Genomic DNA, 26551 nt, shown 5'->3' with positions numbered 1-26551 from the left:
GGGGGGGGGGGGGGGGGGGGGGATTTGTTTCTTATATTATTATTATTTTTTATTTTTTAATCTTACATGGACTCTAATTACAGCCAAGTCCTTAACAAATAAGTCACATCAGCTTCTAAACCTGCGACATGTCATCCACTTTACCGGAAACCTGCAAAGAGTTCTAGGCGCAAAAAAAAAAAAAAAGTTTATGGCTCGAATAATTACTTATTGAAGACAATAGTGCGGGATGACACTTTAGCCTATCTACTATACTAATAAGTGCCAAAGAAAAAAAGATTACGCCTGTCAAATTATTAAATCAAATTGATGGTTCAGATTGTTTAGATTTATATTTTTTCTTGAGATTTCCTAATTTACTTAATTATATGATTATCCGTTAAATTTTATAAATATTCTCTTCTCCGTTAATATTCCATTAACTTTTAACTTACCCATTAATTTCTATAAGAAAAGGTCTTAGGTTTGAACTAAATCCTAATCAAAGTTGGCATATTGTTGAACATATACTATGAATATGTTAGAGTATATTATTCAAAAATAAGTATCACACTTTATTACTCTTATTAAATTAAATAAATTAGTAGTCACAACAAAAAAATAATACATATGCATTTCTTTAATTTATAATTCGATGTCTTAAAAAAATCATTATCAAAAAATTAAAAAAGAGATATAATTTCATTAGTTATATTGTCTATATTTTCTACAATGCAAAGATTTTTTACCTTCAAATTTATTAATTAGTTATATGTGTTACATTGTTCATTGTTTTTTCTTTTTTATTTTTACATTATCTTGTAATTAGATATCAAAGTTATACTGCAAAATAATATATGTTATATATTTATTTACGAAGTATTATGTTAATAACATTGAAATGATACATATGTATTTCTTTAATTTAGAATGATATGTCTACAATGCCTTTATTTGAAAAAACTATTTAATTATTATCAATAAATTAATTAAATAAGATAAATAATTCCGTTAGTTATATTGTCTTTGAGTTAATTCCACAAGAGGTCCCTTATCTTTGGTAGTAATTCCAAATTTAGTCCCAGACTATCGTTTTTGTCATTTAACATCCCAGACTATTATTTTTTGAACACTTTTAGTCCTTCTCCTAACTTTTTCTATTTTTAGTAAGGGCATTTTTGTCTCTTCATATTTTTCTTTTGTTATTTTTTTTAGTTTCAACCAGTTTAATTGGTTTAGGACTTTACTAAAATCGATTGAAAAATATGATTACTAAAAATCAAAGGTTACCTAAAGTCCTAAAGCAATTAAACTGGCTGAAACCGAAAAAATAACAAAAGAAAAAAATATGAAAAGACAAAAATGCCCTTACTAAAAATAGGAAAAGTTAGGAGAAGGACTAAAAGTGTCCAAACAATAATAGTCTAGGATGTTAAATGGCAAAAACGATAATCTGATACTAAATTTGGAATTGCCACCAAAGACAAGGAACCTCTAGTGGAATTAACTCTATTGTCTTTATTTTCTCCTATGCAAAGATTTTTTACATTCAAATTCATCAATTGATATTCATTACATTGTCCATTATCTTCTTTTTACAATATCTCATAATTAAATATCAAAGTTATAATACAAAATAATGTTATATGTTTATTTACCAAGTACTTTATTAATACAATGAAAAAATTAAAAAAAATAGTTTGAAGCTAATTATATTAACTACTTGGGGGATTGTTGACAAAGAGAGTATTCAATTAAATAACTCAACAAAAGAAGAAATCGGGTCTGGTGTGAGCTCAACTTCAAGTTGTTACTAAAAAGAAAACATGAGCGAAGAAACTCTCTCTCGGAAGACTTGCGAGGAGCAAGATCTCTTTGACAGAAGTACCAAGAAGACGAAAACGTCGACGGAATCTCCGATGGGAGAAACATCTCAGAGTAAGGAGGCTGGCATGACTGGGGTACAGGTAGGAAAGTTGTCATTTAAGCAAGTTGTCACCAATGAATCTGCTACCGTTCCCTTGAGCCAAACTGACCTGGATCTAATCTCCGATGATGAGGAAGAGGATCCCGACGTCCAGATCGATGGAGGATGCCCGGTCATACAACTCACTAAGGAGGAAAAGCTTCAGCTAAGAAGTAAGTGGAAGCAAACCCTCATCGTGAAAGTTCTGGGAATAAGTGTAGGGTATGCATATCTGCTAAAAAGATTGACTGCATTATGGCATCCTAAGGCGCGAATGGAGCTTGTTACTATTGAGGGAGGATACTTTCTTGTAAAGTTTGCCTCTCTGGAGAATTATGAGTTTGCGAAATACGGAGGACCATGGATGGTACTCGACCACTACTTAGTAGTGAAAGAGTGGGTGCCAAATTTCGACCCTCTCACAGGCAAAACTGAAACAGTGATCGTGTGGGTTCGTTTTTCGTGCTTGTCGGCGAAATAGTAAGATTATAAGTTTCTCATGCGAGTCGAGGTAAAATTGGGAGGGTTATCAATATTGATACAGCGACGAGTCTAGTATCTAGAGCTATGTTTGCACGAATTTGCGTTGAGGTTGATATCACCAAACCGCTACTATCAAAATTTACACTAAGAAGAAAGGTGAGGGGTATTGTATACGAAGGTCTTCATCTGATTTGTTTTAAATGTGGCATGTATGGCCATAATGCCGAAAGTTGCCCACGGAATCACGAGCATGCCCGCGAAGAGGATTATAGTGCAGATGCAACGGACGGTGGCAAGCCAACGGCAGAAACTGACTCCGGGAACGCAGCACAAGGTAGTGAAAAAGGAAAGAATTATTTGAGCAAGGAAAAAGCCCAAGTTAGGCCTGAAGTTACGGAAGACTATGGCTCTTGGATTGTAACCTGAAAGTGTTGGATGTAGATATTATGTGATGTAGTATATATTTGAGATTATTGAAGTTGGAGCACAAAGTGAAATGCAAAATGTAATTAATACAGAGTAATATAATAATTACAAGTTTAATACTCCCTCTATCCCATTTTACCTGTCATATTTACTATTTATTGGTCAAATAAACTCTTTCTTTATTGCTTATTTTCTTTAGTAATTTTTTTTTATTTTTAAATTTAATTTTTTGTGTTTAATAATATTTTTAATGTAGTTTCTAAATATATAAATTTTATATATTAATACTAAACTTTTTTTTTTAATACTACTAACTCTATTACAATGCAGTATCTATTCATAACTACTTTCTCAACCTATTTAAGATTATGAAAAATTAGATTTTAAAATTAATATTTTAATGATCGTAAAGCTTGGTATGATTGTGTTCGTAAAGTTTGGTATGATTGTGTACATAGTATGATGATGAAGATTTAGTACTTGTAATATTACAATGCATCCCTATCTCAAACAATTCCTCAAAGGTGTTTAAAGCATTATTAGCTAACTTAAATTTAAAAAAAAAAAAAAAATATTTTGGGTGTAGGTTCAACGGGCCTGGAGATTTAAGGCTACTCCATACCCAAAATCAAGGATCAAACCCTTGACCTTTGGTTAAGGATGAATAAGTCACTTCCACTCAACCACACCCTCCAGATTAGCTAACTTAATAATTCTACATACAAAAGTATATAACCGATTAACCGTAGCAATTGTTATACCATGGATCATAGTTCATATTGTATTGTGAACCTTGATACAAAAATTTTGTATCTTCAATTAACACATTATGTACTGCAGTTAACAGTTTCTGTACATGTAAACAAATAACTAGATAATTGCTGACACATAATATGATAGCTACAGAAATTGTCAAACTGCTGGTACAAAATGTGTCAACTACAGATACAGAATCTGAAGGTTATATTTGGATCAGGATCTATAATGCAAGGTAGACCATGGTCTATGGTATAATTTGCCTCACCATAGTCATCCGGCCTCATGGCAAGAAATATGAATTGTTTTTTTTTTTTTTTTTTTTTTTTTTTTTGGTTTGGGAAACAAGTTTTTATGAACATCTAAAAAAACATTATGAAAATATTCTCAAAAAAAAAAAACAAAGTAAATGAAAATTTATATTATGTACATGTAATTTAGTGTTTATGCATATTAAGATATAGATGCAGTCGGTGCATCTCAACTAGCCTTGCTATTTTTAGCAGTCTTGTTGCTATTGTCCTAGTGGTTGGTAAGTTCATCAACAAAACCTGTATATGCACCAACAAGTGATTAGTAATGCAACAGCAACACTAAGTAAAGCATAAGGAGTAAACACTTAATAGATTTTGTCACCCAATGTATGAAAGCACAACTTTTAAAACACACCAATATGTACAAATATATGCACCAAATACTGTTAAAAATACACCACATCAAACCAAACACTAGGATGCACCTAATCGAGTAAAATGCACCAACATTAGTAACAAAACACACCATTCTACGTAGTAAAATGCACCACTAGACAAATTACAACACACAATTCCCCACCATACCCAAATACACCTACTCACATAAAATGCACCAACATACAAAATAAAACACACCATTCAACGTACTAAAATGCACCAGTTCACAGATTAAAACACACAACTACCCACCATACCCCAAATGCACATACTCTCGTAAAGCGCACCAACATTAGTAATAAATTACACCATTCTACGTATTAAAATACATTAACAGATATCAAGATATGCACCAATTAATAAGCAGACTGCTGTATAATTTGACATAGATCAAGATTTTAAAAAAATGCACAACAATGTATAAAAAAAAGCACCACAGTACATACAGAAATGCACCATGAGTGTGTTTGTAGATATGTGTTTACCTGTAATCCTTCCGGCATGTGTGGGCTGTCTCCCTATAGCTGTGGTGGGTGTTCGACATCAGACTGTGGAATGGAGGGATTCTCTTCCTCAGGTGATGTATTTTCCAGTTCCAATGCATTATCAATATGCACATACATGAAGCCTCCAGATAGTAACTCACGCGTTATTTTGTAGAGAGCAGCTAGAATGTCCAAGTCTTGAAAGCTAGGAAGCTTCTTGGCATAGTGCGTCTGTAAAGCACCACACGGTCAACGTAGAATACCTGCATATTGTGTTTGAGAATATTATTAGTTGTATTGTTTGATGGTAAATGGTTTGGAAGGTGATGGGAGTGGCTTTACCATGAAGATTAGAATTGGTCCTCCATATATCTTGTTAGTGTTTTTCGTCCACACCGGCTTGCTATTGACCAGTGCATTAATGACCATTTGACACCAATTCAGATTTGCTATGTTCTCCACATCCCGAAGATGGTCAATATAATTCTGGCTGACATAACCATTGGTCATTAGGTCTATCAATACACTCATCACCAACAGTGCAAAATGTCTCTTGAACCAAGGATTTGCAGGATCTACTTCTAACATTTTTCTAGTCAATGCTTTCGGGATGATGTATGCGGTTGTCCTCTCAAAGATCCCCCTCCATTTCTTCAAGAGTTCAGGTAATGCTCTGGCTATTCTCTTCTTGATTTCAATGTGTCCCATTGTCAGTCCAAGAGTTGCAACAACATCGTTAGCAGTGATATGGAGTGTCTGTCCGTTCTGGAGTTGCAATGTGCAGCTTCTTGAATCAAAGTTCTCTCACAAGACACATCCTCATTTTGGGTTGTAGGTTGGTGATTTTGAGGTCCAGAAGCCTGCCTAGCCCTATGTCCTTTACACTCTGTCGTTGTGCAGAGCTAAGTTGTTCTATGGCTTTGGTTAGTCTTATTGGCAGGGCCCTTATCCGAAGGTTTGAGTCATCATCTTCCCCAGATGTGTCATCCTCACCATCTGTTTGTTCTGGGCTATCATCTTCTTCTACTCGGGTATGTTGTTCTTCTTCAACCTGTTCTCGTTAGGGCTGTTGTGCTTGTTCAATGGGTTCTTGTTCTATTCGCTCTAGGAATGACCGTGCAGTGCTTGTGCGGAGATGTTTGTCTATAGATGCTTGTCCTTGTTCTGTTGTCTTTCTCTTGCTGCTTGCATGAAATTTTTAATTCAACAATAATAAGTGTGTAGTAATCAAATTATGCACCACCAACCTTAGGAAAATGCACAATTAGGGTATTGAAATGCACAAGTGTAAAAGTAATAAGGTAATTTCACCTAGTGTGTCAATTACAGCAGGTAGTCAAATTAGTCAAATGTGGTCGCGTCTTCTTGTGCGGTCGGTGCGGTTCGCACCACTCAATGTTAGAAAATGCACCACTCAATGTTAGAAAACGCACCACAATGAAAATACATAGAAACACCAAAAAACACACCACTCACCCAAAATAATGCACCATAACTCCCTTGCCCCTAATAGTGCATTTGCTAACACTGTGTGGTGTATATTTGCATATCTAGTGGTGTGTTTTTTTGTAATGCGTACCTAATGATGCATATTTGTGTTGTGCATTTTCTAACATTGAGTGGTGTATATTTGTATACATAGTGGTGCGACGGCACTGACCGCACGTTAAGGGGCGGTCGCACTTGATTATGACCTTATGTGTGTGTGTGTGTGTGTTGATAATATATACTCTCTCCATCCCATTTTATGTTTCTAGTTCGATTAACAATGCTTAACTGGAGTTATTTTTAATTCAATTTTTCATAATGTTAAGCTTAATATTAGTAAATTTAGTATATAACATTTATACATTTAGAAACTACATTAAAAGTACTATTAAAAAAAATTAAGAATAATTTTAAAATAAAAAAAAATAAACAAAGAATAAAGAGTTAGGGTGTGTTTGGTTGGTGGGTTTAGGCATAAGGAATGGGTATGAAAGTGATTGCTTGTGTTTGGTTGATAGGTTTTGTGAATGCTACTATGGGTTTGGAATACCCCATTAATTAATGAGAAAACTCATGCCCTTATTAAATAAGGGTTTAATCTCCCTTCCTCATTTCTTCCTCAACTATTAATAATCATTCCCATTCCACTCAACTACCAAACATACTAAATACTTTCACCAAAACCCATTACCATTACCAAGTATTTGATACCCATTCCGATTCCGATTTCCATGTGCGAACCAAACGCACCCTTAGTTTGACCAATGAATAGTAGTAAATATGACATATAAAATAAGACAGAGTGAGTACTTTAGAACAATATTTAACTTTAGTTTGAAATGAACTTTAAAGGGATCGGTAAAGCAAAACATGAATCCATTGTGCAACTTTCTCCATTGCTTAAATGCAACCTAAATAGTTTGTGCGATGATTGCATGAAGGCCTATAAAATTGTAACTCATATAGATAAGAGTGTTTCGGCTCATATGAGTTATGAGATAATAGGCAAAAGGGAATATTAGTTCTATATATTCAAGTAGGAAATTGCACGCTTCTTATATACGGAGGCAATGGATATTTGATGTACTCAATTGTTTATTATGTATGCTTTTTACTTATTGAAATATCTAATTGTGTTGTTGTTTTACTTATATGATCAATTACAATAAAATATATTTCTTTATCATCATTTTAATTTGGCAAGCAAAAACACGCATGGATTCCTATGCCAAAATTTCATTTAATCAATAGCGATGAAAGATGCGGAGACGAGAAGATATATTTCCGAAACCATTTCTTTTGGAAAGAAAATTTGTTTTTTAGCTCCATATGTTCACAAGTATTTAGTTGTTAAATAACTTGTATAATACTTACCTTAAGTATTTAAACAAATGATTCACTTATATGTAGTGGATAATGGATGTTATGTGTGATTTCTCTAAATTTGTATGAAGTTTATTGATTCGATTCTATTGAAGGTAAACTACGAGCAGATATTAAGAAAGTAATTAAAAAGTGCGTAGTTTTAATATATTTGACATTACTTTACATTATATTAATTTAATAGAATTACTTATATAGATTTTTTTTTTTTGTATAATATTTTACTTTTAATTGCTTTTTAAATATGTTGTGGTGTCCTCTACAACCTGAAAGTGTTGAATGTAGATATTATGTAATGCAAACATATGTTTCAGATTATTGAATTTGGAGCACAAAGTGAAATGCAAAATGTAAGTAATATAGAGTAATATAATAATTACAAGTTTAATACAATTTAAAATTAATATTTTATCAAAACTTTTCGGACTTTAGTGGGTTGATAAATCCTGCTACAGTCAAGATGATATTGACTACATAAAAGATGTATAGTGCAGTTATCATCCATAATAGTTAAGTTTTTTTGTGGTTTTGATGTGTTTTTTTAAGTGTGATTAGGAAAGAGAATATGAAAATGGAAAAAATAGAAAAGGAAAAAAAAATAGAAATTCGAAATCTGACATGCAAATTAAAAAAAAAAAAGAAAAGAAATAAATGCGCCATCAAGCGCATGGGCTCGTGTGGGCGTTTGCTGTGTGCCCAACGTGAACAGCAATGATGCAAAATCTGACCATTGCATTGTTCCAAAAAACCCATTTTTTTGCAGATGAACCAAACTCATTCTCTCTCATTCTTCTCTTTCCTTTACGTTACCTTTTACTATTCCAAAAACCCCTAAAAATACATTGATATGGATGCTTAGGCCTTCCACATTTGTGGATTTTGCACAAGTTTTAAGATAAAATGGGGTGAGGTGGATGAAAGAGAGGGGAGAGAGAGTGTCAGTGAGTCTTGCACGAGGAAGGGATTTTGTCCCCTTGAGTGGGGCCCACCAAAGAAATGCAAGCTTCATACTTATCCACGTGGTTAGCATTTTGCTTTTTGTTGACATTTTTTTTTGTTTTCTTCTGATTTTCTGACATTTCATGTTCTTTTTTTTTTTTCTTCCCTTTTTGCTTCCTTTCATCACTCCTAGTTGGAGTCTTAATATTTGTGCAAAACACCTCTCTATTGAGGGTGGCCTTATAAAGTTTGGTATAGTGCACTTATCATCATAAAGTTTGGTACTGATTGTGTACCTACTATTTTTATTTTTTTTTTGGTTTTTTCCCAAGGTATCCCTCCAGCTGACAGCCAGAAATTGTGTACCTACTATGAAGATGAAGATTTAGTACTTGTAATATTACAATCCGTCCCTATATCAAACAATTCCTCAAAGGTGTTTAAAGCATTATTAGCTAACTTAATAGTTCTACATACAAAAGTATAGAGTTTATTACCGAAATGGTCCCTTGACTATTGCGATTATCAATTTGGTCCTCGACAATTTTTTGTGCCCAATTAAGTCCATCGACTTTGAAAATTTTAACCAATTTGGTCCTTCGTTTATTTTGTCGTTAAACATTTGTTAAATCGGGACCAAATTGGTAATTTTGCTATAGTCAAGGGACCAAATTGGTAATTAATTTTTCACTGAAATGGTCCCTTAACTATAATAAAATTACCATTTTGGTCCCTTGACTATAGCAAAATTACCAATTTGGTCTCGATTTTTACGGATGTTTAACGGCAAAATAAACGAAGGACCAAATTGGTTAAAATTTTCAAAGTCGAGGGACTTAATTGGGTACAAAAAAATTGTCAAGGACCAAATTGGTAATTTCGCAATAGTCGAGGGACTATTTCAGTAATAAACTCAAAAGTATATCACCATAGCAATTGTTATACCATGGACCACGGTTCATATTGACATATTGTATTTTATACCTCAATTAACACATTTTGTACTACAGTTAACAGGTTCTGTACATGTAAATAAATAACTTTGATAATTGCTGACACATAATATAATAGCTACAGGTACAAAATTATTAACTGCAAGTACAGAATGTGTCAACTATAAATACATACAAAATCTGAAGGTTATTTTTGGATCAGGATCTACAATGCAAGTACAGAATGTGTCAACTATAAATACATACAAAATCTAAAGGTTATTTTTGGATCAGGATCTACAATGCAAGGTAGACTCTGATCCATGGTATAATTTGCCACACCATAGCCATCCGGCCTCATGGCAAGAAATATGTATTGGTTTTTTTTGTTTTTTTTTGTTTTTTTTGTTTTTTGTTTTTTGTTTTTTGTTTTTTGTTTTTTTTTTTTTTTGTTTTTTGTTTTTTGGTTTGTGAAACAAGATTTTATGAACATCTAAAAAAACATTATGAACATACTACAAAGTAAATGAAAATATATATTATGTACATGCAATTTTGTATTATTTTGAAAACACGTACTTTTAATATATTTGATATTATTTTACATTATATTAATTTAATAGAATTACTTATATAGAATTTTTTTTGTATACTATTTTACTTTTAAAGCATTATCAGCTAACTTAATAATTCTACATACAAAAGTATATCGCCATAGCAATTGTTATACCATGGACCACGGTTCATATTGACATATTGTATTGTGAACCTTGATACAAAAATTTTATACCTCAATTAACACATTTTGTACTGCAGTTAACTGTTTCTGTTGTAAACAAATAACTTGATAATTGCTGACACATAATATAATAGCTACAGGTACAAAAATTGTCAACTGCAAGTATAAAATGTGTCAACTACAAATACAAAATCTGAAGGTTATTTTTAGACCAGGATCTACAATACAATGTAGACTCTGGTCCATGGTATAATTTGCCACCATAGCCATCCGGCCTCATGGCAAGAAATATGTATTGGTTTTTTTTGTTTTTTTGTTTTTTTGTTTTGGTTTGTGAAACAAGATTTTATGAACATCTAAAAAAACATTATCAACATACTACAAAGTAAATGAAAATATATATTATGTACATGCAATTTTGTGTTTATGCATATTAAGATTTAGATTTATGAACATATAGAACAAATATTATGAACATAGTACAAGATAAATGTTACTCCGTATTAAACATGATATACTAATTATCGTTTGGGATTAGAGTCCACCATGGTCCACATGATATTAATTGCGTTGAAAGAATAAAATGCTATTCTCCTAAAATTGTATATTACACTGTAAATGCATCCCTATCTCAAACAATTCCTCAAAGGTGTTTAAAGCATTATAGAAATAAAGAGCAGGCAGAAGAAACAGGTTTAGCTAACTTAATAATTCTACATACAAAAGCAGATCACCAGAGGCATCAGGCCTCATGGCAAGAAATATGAATTCATTTTTTTTTTTTTTTTGGTTTGTTAAACAAGTATTTTATGCCGTATTTTAATCAACTAACCGAACAGCAGCTATTGCAGGTATTGCTTCTCTTAACTTTTGTGTTAGAGCAACGCGCACTGTCATCACACTAGCAGCAGCGCCACTAAGGCGGACCGTGACAACATAATCTTCGATCTGCATGAGTTCCAGTTCTCCACCACCTGCGCCCACCAAATACGGTCTGATCTCTGCAAGAAGCTGAATAGTATGCAAGAGAACAGTTTAGTAAAGCATTTTTTATTATAAATATGACCCTAGACCACTGTTACAAAAATCTGCCTAGGCGGCCGCCTACGCGCCCCTAGGCCCAGGGGATTTTACCCTTAGGCGGACATTTGTTAGCCGGTCGACTAGACGGCCTAGGCGCCTGAGTCGGTCAAACTAGGCGCCCGAGTCGGCCAACCAGACGCCCAACTCGGCCAAGTTTTCTTATTATTATTACTCGGTCGCCCCTGGCGCCCAACTAGCACCTATCGCCTTCTACAACATTACCTCAGATTGATGTGTAGTCTCCAATTTTGTTTTTCAACATATTACAATTTAGAAACCACAAACATGAGAACAGATCAAAATGTCATGAGAGTAGTGCAAAGTGCAAAAACTGATCAAGAATGCTATCATATGGTTCAGGATTGACGTCTAATTTCGACTTGTATGCTTTCAAGTTTCAAGAGATTACCCAGTCACATCCTCCTCTCTCAATTTGAGGGAGCAAGTATCTATTTTAACAAAATTTATGTTACAAGAAAAATTTATTGTCTTCCACTAAAATGATAAATCTCATCATATTATATCATTCAAGTGTTACGGTATATTATTTACCTTTTCAATATTTTCTTCATTCAACTCGAGGCCAGTCTCGGTGTCAAGAATTTGTTCAACCGCTTCAATTTCTGGAATTTTATCACGAAGGCGGGTTTCAATTCCCATCTTTAATGTCAATGTAGAACTTGGACAGGACCCACAAGCTCCCTGTAGCTTTAGCACTACAACAAGGCCATCAATCTCATGTAGAGCCACATTCCCTCCATCAGCCATTAAGCCCGGTCTGACTTCATCCAGAACCTTTTCAACATTTTCCTCTGTAAGAGGGAGGATACAACTAGGAGAAACCACAGCACCTTCAATATTAAAGAAACAAACGTAAATAGAAATCACAGTCTGTGTTGATGGTTTTTTTTTTTTTTTTTTGAGATCCTGTGTTGATGGTATTTAAATAGAAAGAAATTCAACAGGGAAGTTTGAAGAGTCCACCAAAACAAAGCTAAAGTTGATTATAATACCATGCATCCACTGCAATTAGTAACATACTAGAAAGACGTACATTTCTAAATTGATAAGTACTGTTATAAACCATTTTACACTAGCAATGGAGGGAAGGTAATAACACATCACATACAAGAGAAAAGATTGAGAGAACGGTGCAGGATAAATCAATGCAGAGATTCAAGGAAATCAAAGTTCTATCAGAGCAAAACAAAGAGGAAAGGAATACTGTTTTTGAGCTAAAAAAAATGAAGAGTAGAAGAGGTGTACTCACTTTTTGCTCATTGAGAAACATGTAGATATTAAGTACTGAAGTACAAAATTGTTGGTTTACACTTTTAAAGTCATTTTGCTAACTATAGGAGGTTTAAATTAAGCTAAAATTGATAGGCAACATTCTGTGTTAGTTACCTGCACGTTTTCTGTGCCGACGAGCCCACTTGACTCCAGTGATGTGTCTAATGTGATATTGACCTTTTAGAAATGAACTTTGCTTCAATGGTAAAGTGCATATCCTGGAAAGAGATACTATGGAGAAATAAAGATATTGACAATATATTTACCAGAGCAAACCAAAAAATAATAATAATAATAATAATAATAATAATAAGGCACGAAACATTTTTTTATGTAGAGGTTCAATTTACATTTAAATGGACATGTACCTTGATGAGGGATACAAATGATGAAGGCAACCATTCAGATGAATGGTTGAAATTGCATCCATGATGAACTTCACCTTCTGTACATAAATGAAGCTTGAGACTTCATGTTTCAAATGTGATTCTGGAGTAAAAGCAGTAATAACTAATTACAACCAATGATGAATAATTGCTTGTGAAGGGAAAAAATTTGCATTCTTTTAAAAAAATCTAAAGATTGGAATAGATTGCTTAAAAAACATAACTGTGAGACTTTCTTTTAGATTTGCATACTCTAAAAGCTTTGCTAGATAGTCAATTTAGTAGGGGGTGGGCATTTCAGTATTCGGCTCGTTTTTTTTCAGTTTCAGTTTGTTCGGTTTAACATTATAGTTCGTTTTGGTTCAAAATTAGTCAGGTTCGGTTTAAGAACTCCAATTCTCAAATTTTCCTAATTTTCTAACCACACTACCAAACAACACATATTCACTGCTGGCAATTCCTAGACCTATTTACAGCAGAAAAACTATGTTAAAATTCCAGGTACAATGCACATGGAAACAGAATGAAAAATCTTCAAAAAACACAAAAAAAAAGTTTCCCAACATCCAGGACTATTGATTAATGAAAGTTCAGAGAAGTAATATAAAATGCAAACCTCACTAATTGAGCAAACAATAGCAAGTAAAAAATGAGTTCTCCCACCCCACTGCATCAAAGGCAGTAGCACTCCACTAGGAACAATACCTTAAAGCTCAAACGTTTAAATCCACAATCAGCAATTAACTACACAATGCCATGTAAGACTTCAAAGAATGCCAGTACACTGGAATGAAGTTCCAGAAATTCTAGTTCAAAGTTCAAACAAACAAAAATCAATGTTCAAGCTCCAACTCAATCAAGCCTATAAAATAGAAATCATCAAATCAACCCATAAAATCAGAAATGAAGTTCAAGGGCTCAAGGCAATCAAATTTTTTTAATTTTTTAGTCTTCTTCGACACTCAAGGCTCAAGCAATCAGAAATAAAAAATTATACTTTCCAGACAGAAAAATAAGGGCATAATTGGAGGAGGAAGAGTACCGTTGGTCGAGGCGGCGGAATGTGGAGTGATTTTGGGTATTTGTATCTGTTTTTGAAACCGTGGAGGCTTTGTTGTAGTTTTGAAGTGTGAGGTGGTTATTGAGCGGATGAAGGTGAGATTGTGAAGATGGCATTTTGAACTCTCTCATCTCTAATGGTGACGAAGATAGTGTGGACTCCACATACTACATCAATTAAACCAAAATATTTTACTTAAATCTCAATGTTTTGGATAATGTCACTTGGAGCAATATCATTATTTAAAACTAGTGTGACACTAATGTTTCAATTTTCAAAGTAACGTGATTATCTCCATTTTCTTACGTGTTATTTATCATATGTTATGTTATTAGTGGCTGTAGCTTAGTCTAATAGTTTAGCCTACAGTATAGGAGAGTCATCAGTAGCTTGTACTATAAGGACTCCCTCTCTCTCTTGTTATTGTTGGTTAATTAAAAAGATCTATTCGCCAATCTGGTATCAGAGCGATAGGTACCCGACTTATCATCCACCAAATTCGACCACCTCATTCCCTCGGCTTTCCGATCGCCGCCTCACCTCCTTCTCTCGGCTTTCCGATCACACTTCATCCCCTTCCCTCGGCTTTCCGATCGCACTCACATTCTTCCCTCGGCTTTCCGAACGCACAACATGGCCGCAGCCCCCACCGACGGTGCTATTACCGTTGCTGCCGAACAACCGCAAGTGCCACCACCTTCCCTCGCCGCCGCACATCACTATGTGTCGGTCAAATTAACCACGAGGAATTACCTGAATTGGCGAACCCAGTTGGTGCCTTCTCTCCGCGGACAGGGTCTCCTCGGCTACCTCGACGGATCCATCCCTTGTCCGCCGGCCACTCTACCCGCTCCAACAACGCAGCCTCCGTCGCCTCCTCCGCCCAATCCGGCTTACCCGATTTGGGTGCAACAAGACCAATCGGTCTTATCGTTGTTGATCTCGTCGCTCACCGACGAGGTCATGTACCTCGCCGTCGGCAGGGATACCGCCCGGGAGGTCTGGGATGCCATCTCCGCCGCTCTCGCATCGTCGTCGCGCTCCCGATGCTTGAGCTTGCTCGGCCAGTTCCAGAATCTGCGGCAGGGTTCTCTTTCCCCGGCTGAGTTCCTTGGCCGTGCGCAAATGATCGTCGAGGCCCTATCACTCGCCGGTCGTCCTTTGTCCCCCGACGAACAGCTTTTGCATGCACTCCGTGGCCTCCGACCGGAATACCGCTCAATGGCGAGCGCATTAACAGTCTCCACCGCGACCGTCACACTGGCGCAGCTTGCGGATCACCTTCAAAATCAGGAGTTCATCAACGCTGATGAATTGCACCCTTCGGATGCCTCTGTTCAACTGCATGGATCGGTCGCGCTCTACGCTGGGCGTGGTCGTGCGTCATCGGATTCTGGAGGCAGATACTCTGGCAATGGTCGTGGCGGTGGTGGACGAAATTGGAGAGGCAGAGGACAGAACGGCAGAGGACGCGGCGGCAATTCTCCGAGATGCCAAATCTGCAGATCACATGGTCACTCGGCCATCAATTGTTTTAAGCGATATGATCGGCCATCCCCGCAAGCGAACGTCGCTGTTGATGGTGCGAATGATGCATCCGTCTCCGATGCTTGGTATCCTGACACAGGAGCCTCATCTCACGCTACACCGAATGCTGCCATGATGAACAGTTCAGAAATTTATAATGGTGGTGATGTGTTAAAGGTCGGCAATGGCACAGGTTTGACAGTCTCCCGAATCGGCCATGCAGTAATTCCATCCCAGTCACAAAATTTATCCATGTCAAAAATCCTATACGTTCCCAAATTGTCTTTACCGTTGCTTTCTGTATTTAAATTTACAAACTAAAACAATGTCTATTTTGAATTCCATAACGATTGTTTTCTTGTGAAGGATTGCAACACTCGGGAAATTCTTCTTAGAGGGTCGACGGTTGGTGGTCTATACAAGCTTTCAGTGCCCCGCTCTCATTTTGCGTTCGTTTCGGCTCGAGCCTCTTCAAGAATTTGGCATCAACGGCTCGGTCATCCCCACAATCAAGTCTTGAGCCATGTTTTAAAACATTGTCCTGTTAGTGTCAATAACTTAAATCGTCACATTCTTTGTACACCGTGCCAACTTGGAAAATCGGCCCGGTTTTCTTTAGATAGGGTCAGCAATAATAGTCAAAATGTCTTAGACTTAGTTTACACGGACATTTGGGGTCCGTCACCGGTCATTTCGTCTACCGGTTCTAGATATTTTGTACTTTTTGTCGATGATTTCTCGCGGTATTGCTGGTTTTACCCCTTACGGCTAAAATCAGACGTTTATAAAATTTTCGATTCCTTTCGGGTTATGGTGGAACGGCGGTTTTCCCGTTCTATCAAATCCATACAGTCTGACTTAGGGGGTGAATACCTCCGCCTTCATAAAACCTTTGAACAACTTGGCATAATTCACAGAAAATCGTGCGCCTACACACACGAACAAAATGGTGATCATATTGGGCAATGATGATCTCTTGATTAACAACTTACTGGCTCGGCTCTCCACCACTTTCAAGATCCGAGACTTAGGCTCTCCTAATTTCTTCCTCGGTATTGAAACAATAGCTGACTCGCAAGGGCTTATACTATCCCAACGTAGATATATGAAGGATATTCTCTCTCGAGCCGGGATGCTGGAGTGCAAGGCACTAGCTACTCCAGCTGCCGCCACACAGCTTGTCACACCTATAGATGAAGCCTTTGACAATCCTACTCAGTATCGTCGAATCGTCGGTGCTCTCCAGTATCTGGCTATTACTAGACCAGATCTATCTTATGCGGTTAACAGGCTCTGTCAGTTTATGCACTCTCCGACTTCCGAGCACTGGTGTCTCCTTAAACGGGTTCTCCGTTATGTGAAAGGCACTCAGCTGTTTGGCCTCCGATTATCTCCGTCTCTGTCCTTAGAGTTGCATGCTTACTCCGACTCAGATTGGGCTGGATGTCCGGTAGACCGTAAATCAACCAGTGGCTACGCCGTCTATCATGGGGACAATCTAATCTCTTGGCTTTCCCGCAAGCAGCGCACCGTGGCCCGCTCCTCTACAGAAGCTGAGTACAAAGGGTTAGCTGACGTCTCAGCAGAAGTCACCTGGATTATTTCCCTCTTGCGCGAGCTCGGTCTATCCTCTTGTAAGCCAGCTCACTTGTGGTGCGACAATCTTGGTGCCACTTATCTAGCGGCCAATCCTGTCTTTCACGCCAGGACTAAACATGTGGAAATCGATTATCATTTTGTCCGGGATAAGGTTGCCACAGGAGACTTCACAGTTAGCTACGTCTCTTCCCAAGAACAGATTGCTGATATCTTCACCAAGCCTCTTCCAGCTCCACGCTTCCACGCTCTGCGACGCAAGCTCAATGTTGTAGAGCTTCAACCTTGTGATTGAGGGGGTGTGTGAGTTATGTTATATTTGTAACACTTTATTATTTATCATATGTTATGTTATTAGTGGCTGTAGCTTAGTCTAATAGTTTAGCCTACAGTATAGGAGAGTCATCAGTAGCTTGTACTATAAGGACTCCCTCTCTCTCTTGTTATTGTTGGTTAATTAAAAAGATCTATTCGCCAATCAACTAATTAACTATTAACTAATAATAATAATAATTTCAATCCACTGAAAAGTAAACATGTTTTATTATTATTACTCCGTATTATTATTTGTTAGTAGGAGTATCTTGTTAAATTTTGAATTACGAAATAAAGACTTGTAAATTTACCAAAATATTTTTAAAAGCAAATTATTTTTACACTTTTCATTTTCTATGAGGGCATTTATGTAATTGATGTAATATAACCTAAAATATAAATCCAACCAAACAAGTTAATATTATATTCCTATAGCTTTAACCAAACATATCAGGTAATCTTACATAATTTTCTTGGAGCTAATCCTATTACTTGAGGGCAAAAACTTGTGTGAGACCATCTCACCATGAGACAGGTTGGGTCGGGTCGGGTCGAGTCGGATCAAGATGCAGATGTAACATTTATATGCACAAATGTCATACTTATATGCTCAAATGTAATACTAATCATGAATAAAATTTGTGTTACTTATTAGGGTAAATGTAATACTTTTAAGGGAAATACAATACTTTTGCATTTCGATTTAAAAGTTACATTTTTCCTCAAAAGTATTATATTTGCCATTATAAGTGAGAGGCACTTGTCAACATTACTTATTATGAAAAATGTATTACTTTTTCTCTTATAAGTAACAAAAATTGTATTTTTGATTAGTGTTATATTTGAGCATATAAGTGTGAGATTTGCACATATAAGTATGACATTTTCATGGTGCTTTGACCCGACCCGACCCGTCCCACGAATAAGGATCCGTGAGACGGTCTCACACAAATATGACACATTACCTAAGTAATCCAAGATTTCGCGAGCCAAACGACAACGTATACATATATGCATTGCAAACCCTATATAATTTAAGATATTCGGACAAGTTAGATATAGATTTAATTATATACCCTAGTTCAAATTAAGAAAACCAATATAAAATTGAGTTAGGTCGAATACCACCATGTCGTGTTCTGATATCCACATCTTGCATGTTATCGTGTTTCAGGTCAGTTAGAAAAACCGGGTGAGTCTGGTTTTGCACAATCATAGATTTATGTATAAGTAATATACATATATATTATTAAAAGAAAAAGATAAATTAACTTAATTGATAAGCCACATAGTTATTCTTTTAGAAGCCAATAGGTCGGGACGCCATGTATTATGAAAAATAGTTACTCATTCTGTCTCATTTTATCTGTTCAATTTACTATTCATTGGTCAAATCAACTCGTTCTTCTTTGTTTATTTTCTTTAGTATTGTTTACTTATTTTTAAATTTAATTTTTTGTGTTTAATAATACTTTTAGTGTAGTTTCTAAATATATAAATTTTGTATAATTCATAATGATGTGATTATCTGTAAATTTATTTAATTTAAATTATTTATTCATTTTTATAAATTAAAATTATTTATTTATGAAGGCACGGGGTACTATTATTGGTTATTTTTACATTTAGAAAAATACCTAATTTTTTTTTAATAATTATTGTTGTTTATATAAAATTGTTAAAAACTTTAAATTTTTATTTCAATTTATTGATATTCGTATGTAATTTAAAATTTAATTATGAAAATATATATCAATTTAGTGTAGGCCCTATTTACGCGCAAATTATATCGTGGACCGCGGTCCCAAAACGACGTCGTTTTGATTAATGAAAACAAACGGATGAATTCGCGCCACTCACTTTCTTTTCATATATACTGCACTTTCTTTTCATATATACTGCAGTTACATTTCAACACAACTACAGTTACCTTTCAACACAACTGCAGTTACTTTTTGATATAACTACAGTTTCATTCGATAATATAAAAACACAAAAGTGAAACTGTTATTCAGTATCTGTTCATATACACTGCAGTTACATTTCAACACAACTACAGTTACATTTCGATATAACTACAGTTTCATTCGATAATATCAAACACAAATGTGNAACTGTTATTCAGTATCTTTTCATATACACTGCACTTTCTTTTCAACACAACTACAGTTACTTTTTGATATAACTACAGTTTCATTCGATAATATCAAAACAAATGTAAGGCAGTATCTTTTGGAATGAACTGTAGTGTCAATTCCGGGACTCCATCTCCCACTTACTAAAACAACGTCGTTTTGGGACCGCGGTCCACAATATTGTGGACAGCGGTCCACGATATAAGAACTGCTATTTACGCCGTATATTTACATTGCTAGGGAATGACAGAATCAGAGCCGGGGCGTGTCGTTTGATAGGTTATTTGGAACAACGGTGTAGCTTCAAACTTGGAGGAAGCAGTACTTGGTGAGCTGTTTTGGTTAATCAATTCGCCAGAATTTGATTATTAGATTTGGAGGGCATCACTCATCAACAGAGCAAAATGCGCTTATCTTTCTCGAAGATCGGAAATGCAATTCCTTTTTCCAGTCTCTTTAGGTGCGTATGCTTCTCGTCTCTTCTTGTTCCCTTTCGAAATATTGAACAAAAACCTGTAATGATATTAATTCTTGAATGCTCTTCATTTGGAAGGCCTCAGAATTAAGTTTTCTTCTTAATTTAATAATCTGTATGCTTTTAATTTTTATGTTTCGTGGGTTGATTTAATCTGTGTAAATGAGCCATCTTGGTGATAGTTAGCAAAGGCTTTACTGTCTCTGATGTGATATAATGATTAAAACTAAGGAAAAATTATTGTATTCTTTGCTGTTCAATTATTTGCTGTTCTATATTGTTGGGTCTGTAAAAGCCAAGTCTAGCATCCTGTGGCTGGGGAGGGTTGGACGGAGGCCGGTAAAGGGCTTAAAAGGCCAAATCTAACACCTATTGTCTCGAAAATGTGGCATGGTCTATAAGAAAATAAAGTTGCTCCTTTGTTGGGTGGAGTCCTATAAGGTCAAGTCTAGTACTAAGTGGTTGGGGATTATGGGGCAGAGGCTGGTAAAGGGCTTAAAAGGCCAAATCTAACACCTATTGTCTCGAAAATGTGGTGATGGTCTATAAGAAAATAAAGTTGCTCCTTTGTTGGGTGGAGTCCTATAAGGTCAAGTCTAGTACTAAGTGGTTGGGGATTATGGGGCAGAGGCCGGTAAAGGGCTTAAAATGCCAAGTCCAGGCTGTCCAGCACCCAACGTCATATGATAGTTGTCTATAAGTGCGCCTTTGCTACTAGCTATAGCTTTTGGCGTATATTTAGATTTTCGCTGCACTTATTTATGGATAGCAGGATAAAGTCTGAACTCAATTTGATGAAACTTGAGCATGAACTTTTCTGCAAGCTTCATTGTTTGTCCAAGGTATTCATTGTATTCTCTGCTCATTTCTTGTCCTTACAGGCAACTGGAGCAGGATGTGGAAACTGTTGTCAAGGCGCTACAACCTGGTGCATTGGGAATCATAGAACACAAATTTAACTTGGAGGAGATACAGAAGGCAAAGGACACTGTTGAGAGAGCAGTGGCAAATTGGCAGAGGCATGCCAAAACTGAGAAACATAACCCCTACTTGAAAGATTTTATTGATGGGTGACAGACAGAGTTGGTACCTAACTTTCCGATAAATAATCTGATCAAGGAAACAATCATGCAAATTTGTAAGCACTTCTTCTAGTCTCGACATGAATGCACAAGGTTTATCCTTATCTTTGTGTTATTTTTTGTCATGGTGTTTCTTTATTGATTTCGGAAGTGAATGGCTGCTTTGATTTGTTTTGGAGAGCATAATTGATACATGCTGGGCCATGATTATTTAGGAAGTCTTATGTAGAAACTACTAAATAGTTATTTAACTTATTACTCTTAGTCTTCAAATTAGTTTAGGTAGATTAGTTATTTAGAAACTACCAAATAATTATCTTTGTAATCAGCCCTATCAAAGGGAGCGTTATTTAAACTAATGGGAGAGCAGAAATTCAATCCATAAAAGGGTCTAAGGCAGTTTTGGGTCTTATGCAAACTCAGTGTTTTCTTCTTTTCTTTTTCCAACTATTACTCTTTGATCTTTTCTCCTTATGTTTTCTTGCCCGTGGCATGAGCACATAACAATAACACATACAGTGACAGTTTGTCAGGTGTATTTGTGCAACTGCTGAAGTTTAACAGTTAGGCCTCTTTTAACATACACATAATCATGAGATTGTTTTATTTTTCATAAACAGCCTCGTTAGCTATTTTTCTTATCTTGTCTAGTATGGACCACCAACCTTTAGATTGCTTAAGGATGCCTTGGCATACTTGTAAGATAGAAAACTGAAATGATCAAATACCATGACTTTTTGGCTGCATGAGTAGTGTTGGTTCCAAAAATATATCTAGATGCCACCTGAAAAAAGTGAAGATAGAGCAGAGTAGTAGAATGAAAGAAAGGAACATGCATGAGCTGTTACTTTATTGTTGCTGTTTTTCTTCTATGAATAAATCATCAATTTATAACAAGGACCAGCCTTAAAGTTGAGGGTAGCAAAATCTAGGGGGAGAATTTTCAAATATAGAAAATGTTATTTTGACTAGGAAGATTTTTTAAGGACTTTATGTTTTCTTGTTCAAGTGAAATGTAATTATGAGCTCTCACATTATAAATAGATATATACACAATTCAAACTTAGAGAACTCAAATAGTCCATAGTCATTGATTTTGTTACAAAAAATATGCTCAATGACAAGTTCTGGTAATATGCCCTTCTTATTGAACTACTAAAGGCAAATTACCACTAATGGTCATTCAGAGCTTCATTATGTTCATGTTGTGGAATGTACAAGTAATATGAAACCTATATATATTAGGCAGCCTGGAGATTTATAGGGATTTGAGTAGGTAGTCATATGGAAGCTTGTTTCCTTATTAGAAGTGTTCTAGCATGTATTAATAGGGTTGTGTATTCTCTTTTCTAAAAATACAACTTATTCAGAAACTCTCTCTTTACTTTCGTATCAACCTGATGCTGTAGAGTAGGCTATACCCATATCGCTTTTGCCTTCTTGAGCAATGGGACTAGCTTTCCCTTGAGGTGGAGGGCCATGATCTCATTTGCTCCTCCAACCAATTCTTCCCCTATGTATACAGCTGGTATGTTTGGCATTTGCCCTGATGCCGTCAGTGCCCGTTCTAGTTGTTGTCCATTAGGAAGTTCATCCAGCTCATAAACCACTGGGTTAGCTCCAAAGCTGCTAATGAGCGTCTTAATAGTGTGGGACATACAGCAAGAGCTCTTGCTGAAGATCACCACTGGCTTGCCTGCTGCCAAGCTGTCAACTGAATTCATTGCTTGAAAAAGAACTCAGTACTATATGCTAGTTGAAAAGGAGAGAAAAATGTAGGAAATATGAATGCTTGTGAGGTGACTTGAGTGCGTGCTTGGTGTGAGGAGACTCGATCTCCATGAAAAGCTTATATACACAACCTTGGAGGTGGTTACCTGTTCTTCAAGGCACGTGGAAAGGAAAAATAATGAAATTGGGAGAGAACAAAAGTTGTCCAGATCATGATATTTCATAGATTCCCAAATAAGCCATCTTAGGTACAAGTTGCTAAGAAAGTAGAGGATAAGGAGAATGTCTGTGGGTAGGGCTAGACATTCTTGAAAAGACAGTATTCCTAGTAATGCAAGAGCCCAGCAAAATCGATTACTTTCGATTGCTGTTGATGATCATTATCTGCCCTTAGGTGTCACCCAAGAGGTCACTTAGCTCGTATTGAGATTATATGGATAAGGAAATTTAGAATATTTTTGATAGACCCGGAGCATCATCTGGTGAGGCTGAGAGAGTTATCCTGTCATTTGCCCCCGATAGAGTTATCCAGTCATTTGGCATTTGGGAGAGCCACTTCGTGCCACTAGACCACAAGGTTATTGGATTTCTGTTTTGGGGCTACTTCAACTCCATGCATATGAGGTCAATTGTATGGTTTTAATTTTGAGATTTTCTTACCCTGCCATTTTAAAAGACTCAAAACATTATATTATATTGCAGAGATCATATGGAAAGAACAATTCTGCCTCTGAACAAAGGTAATGAAAACCCTCTAATCCATTATTATTGTTTGCTTCTGCAGATGACTTGTTTACATAGCCACTGAGCCAGACCAAAATGAATCCCATTTCCACCCATCATATGCTGACAACTTTGTTAACACTCCCATGTTTCAATTTGTAAGAAGTAAAATATATTCCTGAAGACACTAAAGAAATTGAAGCTGGATAAATGGATATTTGATTTGATGTGAGAATGGAACAATTCTTTTTTTTTTTTTTTGGGTCTAACCACAGGTTTCCTTGACCAATCAAGACTACACATCTAGACTAATTTTGTTCATACTAGATTAGACCTTAAGAGGGCGTTTGGTAGCCAAGAAACTTTCTTGAGAATCTTAAAGGTGGGAAAATTATTTCAATGTTTCGTGCAATTTTTTACTTTGAAAAGTTTGAGTCAATGGGAATCTAATTCTGTGATATCTAGGAAAGTAAATCCTACTTGGGGGGTAAGATTCTTTTTCCCGGTGGTTGGGAATCTATCAAATTTATTCAATTACATATTTGTCCTTTTTTGATGTTAGGTCAAAAGTCTATTATAAATATAAGAAATTTGTCTCCCACACTTGCAAAGGATAACAAAACTGTTTATGGTGAAATTTTTTGGCATTTGATTTATCAATTTTTCGTTATGGTTTATTTATTTAAATGTGTGTATAACGATATACTTAGAGATTCTAAACAATTTCTTAGGAAAGTTTAAATGAATCAAACATTTTAATTAATTTTATAGTTAATTTAATTCTTATTTTTTCATAGTAACACCAAAGATGTTAATTAATTTTTCTGCAACGTTATTCTCGTCAAATACATTCCATATAAATATTTTTTCAGTATTTTAATTGATGAAAAAATACCAAACGTCATTCAACACTGACAAAATACTCGGTTTTAAGAAATCAATACTCGAATCTAAGATTTTTGGTTAAAGTGAGAAAACTTGCACCGCAATCAATGAGTACAAAAAGTTGGTGTCTTCTAGTAGCAGCTTTGGGCATTAATGGATCCTTTTGGTTGTCTGCTGATAATGTCCAAAATTATTATATGATTATGCTAAGGAATCATGGAATATTGTGATGGCTGGGGTTGTAGATATTGACACCTACATAGTTGCAGCTTCGACAGGAAATTAAAGTGAGTAATTAACACGAAGGGCTACTTATTCTCCTGAGATTCACTCTGCCCTATTCTGTAATAACAAGTGCTACTACCAAGCTGAGTTAGTTAAATTTCAATTTAGTCATTGGTTATGATGTCATTTTAAAATTGAATAGGTTAAGAGTATCCACAATATCCTTGCCATGTAGAAGAGAGAGAAGGCAGGAGAGAGAACGCCAAGATCTCCTTGCAAGACCTTGATTTTTTGTGAGACCCGCGGGAGAAAGGAAGACCAAATGCATGCGTAGTGGCGCGCATTTTCAGCACTGCACTTGCCCGCTAACTTGTTAACTGCTTAGCTTGTTTTTTCCCCCTTATTGTATGTCAGATTTGCTTCTTTTTGTTTTTCTGCTTTTTTGTTTTTGTTTTGTTTTGATTTTTTTTTCCTCCCTCTCCTAGTTTACACCTCAAATTTTTTTTAAAAAACCTTCACTATTATGCCCTTAGTGTGAGACTGATACGATCGCCCCGCAAACGTATTGATCGTTCTTTTCGAGTAAGAACAAACTCCAAGAAACTCAAATATTCAAGAACAATGTATTTCATTCATGTCTCATACTTCTTATTACAGAGCTTTATATAATATGTAAACTAACTACTAAGCTTAAAAGTAGGATCAAAACTACATTAGTGGATGCGCATAATTAGCAAGGTAACCCGCCAACTTACGCGTTCTCCTTGGCCTATCTCTACCAAGTCCATGTTCTGCATGCATGACACCTATATCACCTTCCTTTGTACGCATGATGGCAGTATTACTCCCTTTGGTATGTGACAGTGGTGTATCAATACCCCCACCCGTAGAAGACACCTTGTCCTCAAGGTGGAAACCTGGAAGGAGATCAGAAAGCACGTCTGTAGGCACCCAAATAGCCTCCTCGGGCGGCAAATCTGCCCAGTGAACTAGAACTTGATCTTCAAGTAACCCTCCATGAAGGACAGATCGTGAGTCAATAATCTTGAACGGTGTTAACGAGACATCCTGAAGGAAATCAATTGGAAGTGGGGAAGGTGACGAATCAGCAACATCACCCTTGTAAGGTTTCAGAAGTGACACATGAAAAACAGGATGGACCATTCGATGTTGGGCAGCAGCTAGATTCTCTTTGAGTTTCGCCAGAAGTGCATTACGCTCAGTCAAGAGATCCTCTAATTCACTAATATTAGTGGAATTCGGGACATAATGTGGAATGACCGGAGGAGGTCGACCATACAAAGCCTGAAATGGGCACATCTTGAGGCTATGGTTGTAGCTGCTATTGTAGCAGAACTCCGCCCAACTCATTAACGAAACCCATGTGGTCGGTCTATCACTCGCAAAAGCACGAAGATATTGTTCAATTCCCCTATTTACCACTTCTGTCTAGCTATCTGTTTGCGGGTGGTAAGCAGTACTATGCCGGAGACTTGTACCACTAAATTCAAACAAAGTCGCCCAAAAAGTGCTGACAAAAATTGGATCACGGTCTGAGATAATAAAAGTCGAAAATCCATGGTGTTTGACAATTATCGATGAATAATTGAGCCGCCTTCTTGGCTGTGAAATGGATAGGTAATACTCCAAAATGAGCATATTTCGTGAGACGGTTGACCACTACCATGATGGCAGTATATCCCTGCGAGGGTGTTAGGCCAACAATGAAATCCATCGTGAGCTTGTCCCATACTGAGTCCGGAATTG

General features: G+C 36.1%; 3 protein-coding genes across 7 annotated transcripts; 1 reads left to right on the top strand and 2 right to left on the bottom strand.

Moving 5' to 3' along the window:
* Positions 1-10761: 10761 nt before the first annotated feature.
* On the bottom strand, positions 10762-14204 carry LOC115995813 (nifU-like protein 3, chloroplastic). Of its 4 annotated transcripts, none has more exons than XM_031234962.1 (5): positions 14073-14204; positions 13013-13133; positions 12759-12875; positions 11904-12202; positions 10762-11279 (listed from the first exon to the last, which is right to left on the bottom strand). In XM_031234962.1, the coding sequence occupies exons 2-5, from the start codon at positions 13044-13046 to the stop codon at positions 11088-11090; spliced, it is 642 nt and encodes a 213-aa protein (XP_031090822.1). In that variant the 5' UTR covers positions 13047-13133; positions 14073-14204; the 3' UTR covers positions 10762-11087. The 4 variants fall into 4 exon arrangements, with proteins under 4 accessions (XP_031090822.1, XP_031090820.1, XP_031090824.1 ...); XM_031234960.1 differs by having other exon boundaries at positions 12759-12862; positions 14073-14198; XM_031234964.1 differs by having other exon boundaries at positions 12759-12862; positions 13013-13089; positions 14073-14167.
* Positions 14205-19916: 5712 nt separating this feature from the next.
* On the top strand, positions 19917-23901 carry LOC115995778. 2 transcript variants are annotated; one of them, XR_004093562.1, is made up of 3 exons: positions 19917-20123; positions 21020-21276; positions 23736-23901. XR_004093562.1 is itself a non-coding variant. In XM_031234912.1 (2 exons), the coding sequence occupies exons 1-2, from the start codon at positions 20068-20070 to the stop codon at positions 21210-21212; spliced, it is 249 nt and encodes an 82-aa protein (XP_031090772.1). In that variant the 5' UTR covers positions 19917-20067; the 3' UTR covers positions 21213-21619. The 2 variants fall into 2 exon arrangements, 1 of the variants encoding a protein (XP_031090772.1); XM_031234912.1 differs by lacking the exon at positions 23736-23901 and having other exon boundaries at positions 21020-21619.
* LOC115995776 (monothiol glutaredoxin-S2-like) lies at positions 22284-23031 on the bottom strand. The gene has a single exon (XM_031234911.1). The coding sequence runs from the start codon at positions 22942-22944 to the stop codon at positions 22636-22638; it is 309 nt and encodes a 102-aa protein (XP_031090771.1). The 5' UTR covers positions 22945-23031; the 3' UTR covers positions 22284-22635.
* Positions 23902-26551: the final 2650 nt, after the last annotated feature.

This window comes from Ipomoea triloba, chromosome 11 (assembly GCF_003576645.1).
Source record: "Ipomoea triloba cultivar NCNSP0323 chromosome 11, ASM357664v1".
Lineage (NCBI taxonomy): Eukaryota > Viridiplantae > Streptophyta > Magnoliopsida > Solanales > Convolvulaceae > Ipomoea > Ipomoea triloba.
Note: the sequence above shows the minus strand (reverse complement) of the source record. Positions and strands in the feature narration are given on the sequence as shown.